Raw genomic sequence first — 1,165 nt, 5'->3', positions numbered from 1 at the left:
GCCTGTCCCTGGTGGTGGTGGTGGTGGGGGGGGGGGGGGACGGTTTGTCCCTGTCCCCTCGTGGCAGGGTCGGTGTCACCGCTGGAGCCGAGGTGCCGGTTCTCCTCCTACCCCCGGGGGCAGTTCCAGCGCAGGGCAGCTCCCACCCTGCCCGCGTGGGCCGGGCTCTGTCCCTGCCTGGCAGGGCTGGTGCAAGCCCCGCGTAAATTTTACTCCAAAGGTTGGGGGGGGGGTGAAAAAAAGGGAGACCGGTTAAAAAACTGGAGGTGTGAGTGCTGGGTCCTGACACCGATGGCTTTTTTTTGGGGGGGGGGGTCCGGTGCCCCCGGGCTGCTCGCTGTGTCGGGATGGGGCGCGTGCCCGGCGCTACCCCAGGAAGGTGGAGATGAAGACGCTGGTGTCCAGGTTGAGCGTGGCGTGCCACCAGCGGTCGGGGAAGTACAGGACCTGCGGGCAGAGCGCAGCGGGGGCTCCCTGGGGCTCCCGGCACGCCACGGGGAGCAGCCGCCAGCGTTTTTCCCTCCTGCCCTCGGGCCGGGGCGGGAGCCGAGCAGCCACGTGCGGCCTCCCTGCAGCCCTCCCTCACCTCTCCGGGGCGGATGGTGCACTCCAGCGGCCGCTCGGCCGGCGGCAGCGTGGGGTAGGTGCTCTGGAGCCAGGCCAGCGTCGTCTCGTTGGGGTGGAAGTGGGGAGTTTTATCCGGCGGGTAGAGGAACCAGCGCTGGAAGACCCGGCGGAGGCTCAGCTCCCCCTCGCCAAAGCCCCCGCGCGGCTTCCAGACCCCGCTCACCTTCCTGCCGAAGATCACCTCGGAGTAACCGGGGCCGTGCCAGTGGAAGGGGACGCCCGAACCCGAGCCTAGGGAGGCAGCGGGTGCTGGAGGCGCCCCCGGGGGGGCTGCCGGCCCCCCCCCCCCCCATGCCGAGCCCGCGGCCCCCACCTGCGATCCCGAAGCTGTAGGCGCTGCTGGTGCCGGGGATGCGGAACGGCGGGGGCACGTACTTCTGGAAGAGGGGGCCCCACTCGGTGAAGTTGTTGTCCCCGAAGAAATAGAGGGTGTCTGCGGGGAGAGGTGGGCGCTGACAGTTAGGGTCAGGGTCAGGGTCAGGGTTAGGGTCAGGGTCAGGGTTAGGGTCAGGGTTAGGGTCAGGGTCAGGGTTAGGGT

General features: G+C 69.7%; 1 protein-coding gene across 1 annotated transcript; it reads right to left on the bottom strand.

Annotated features, from left to right (window-relative positions):
* Positions 1-305: 305 nt before the first annotated feature.
* Positions 306-1,157, bottom strand: LOC118157927 (jmjC domain-containing protein 8-like; the record flags this gene model as incomplete). The annotated part of the gene is made up of 5 exons (XM_035312464.1): positions 306-330; positions 366-447; positions 587-721; positions 791-858; positions 941-1,157. Coding segments are annotated over 4 exons (501 nt in total), but the record flags the coding sequence as incomplete, so codon positions are not given.
* Positions 1,158-1,165: the final 8 nt, after the last annotated feature.

This window comes from Oxyura jamaicensis, assembly GCF_011077185.1.
Source record: "Oxyura jamaicensis isolate SHBP4307 breed ruddy duck chromosome 14 unlocalized genomic scaffold, BPBGC_Ojam_1.0 oxy14_random_OJ70635, whole genome shotgun sequence".
Taxonomy (NCBI): Eukaryota; Metazoa; Chordata; class Aves; order Anseriformes; family Anatidae; genus Oxyura; species Oxyura jamaicensis.
Note: the sequence above shows the minus strand (reverse complement) of the source record. Positions and strands in the feature narration are given on the sequence as shown.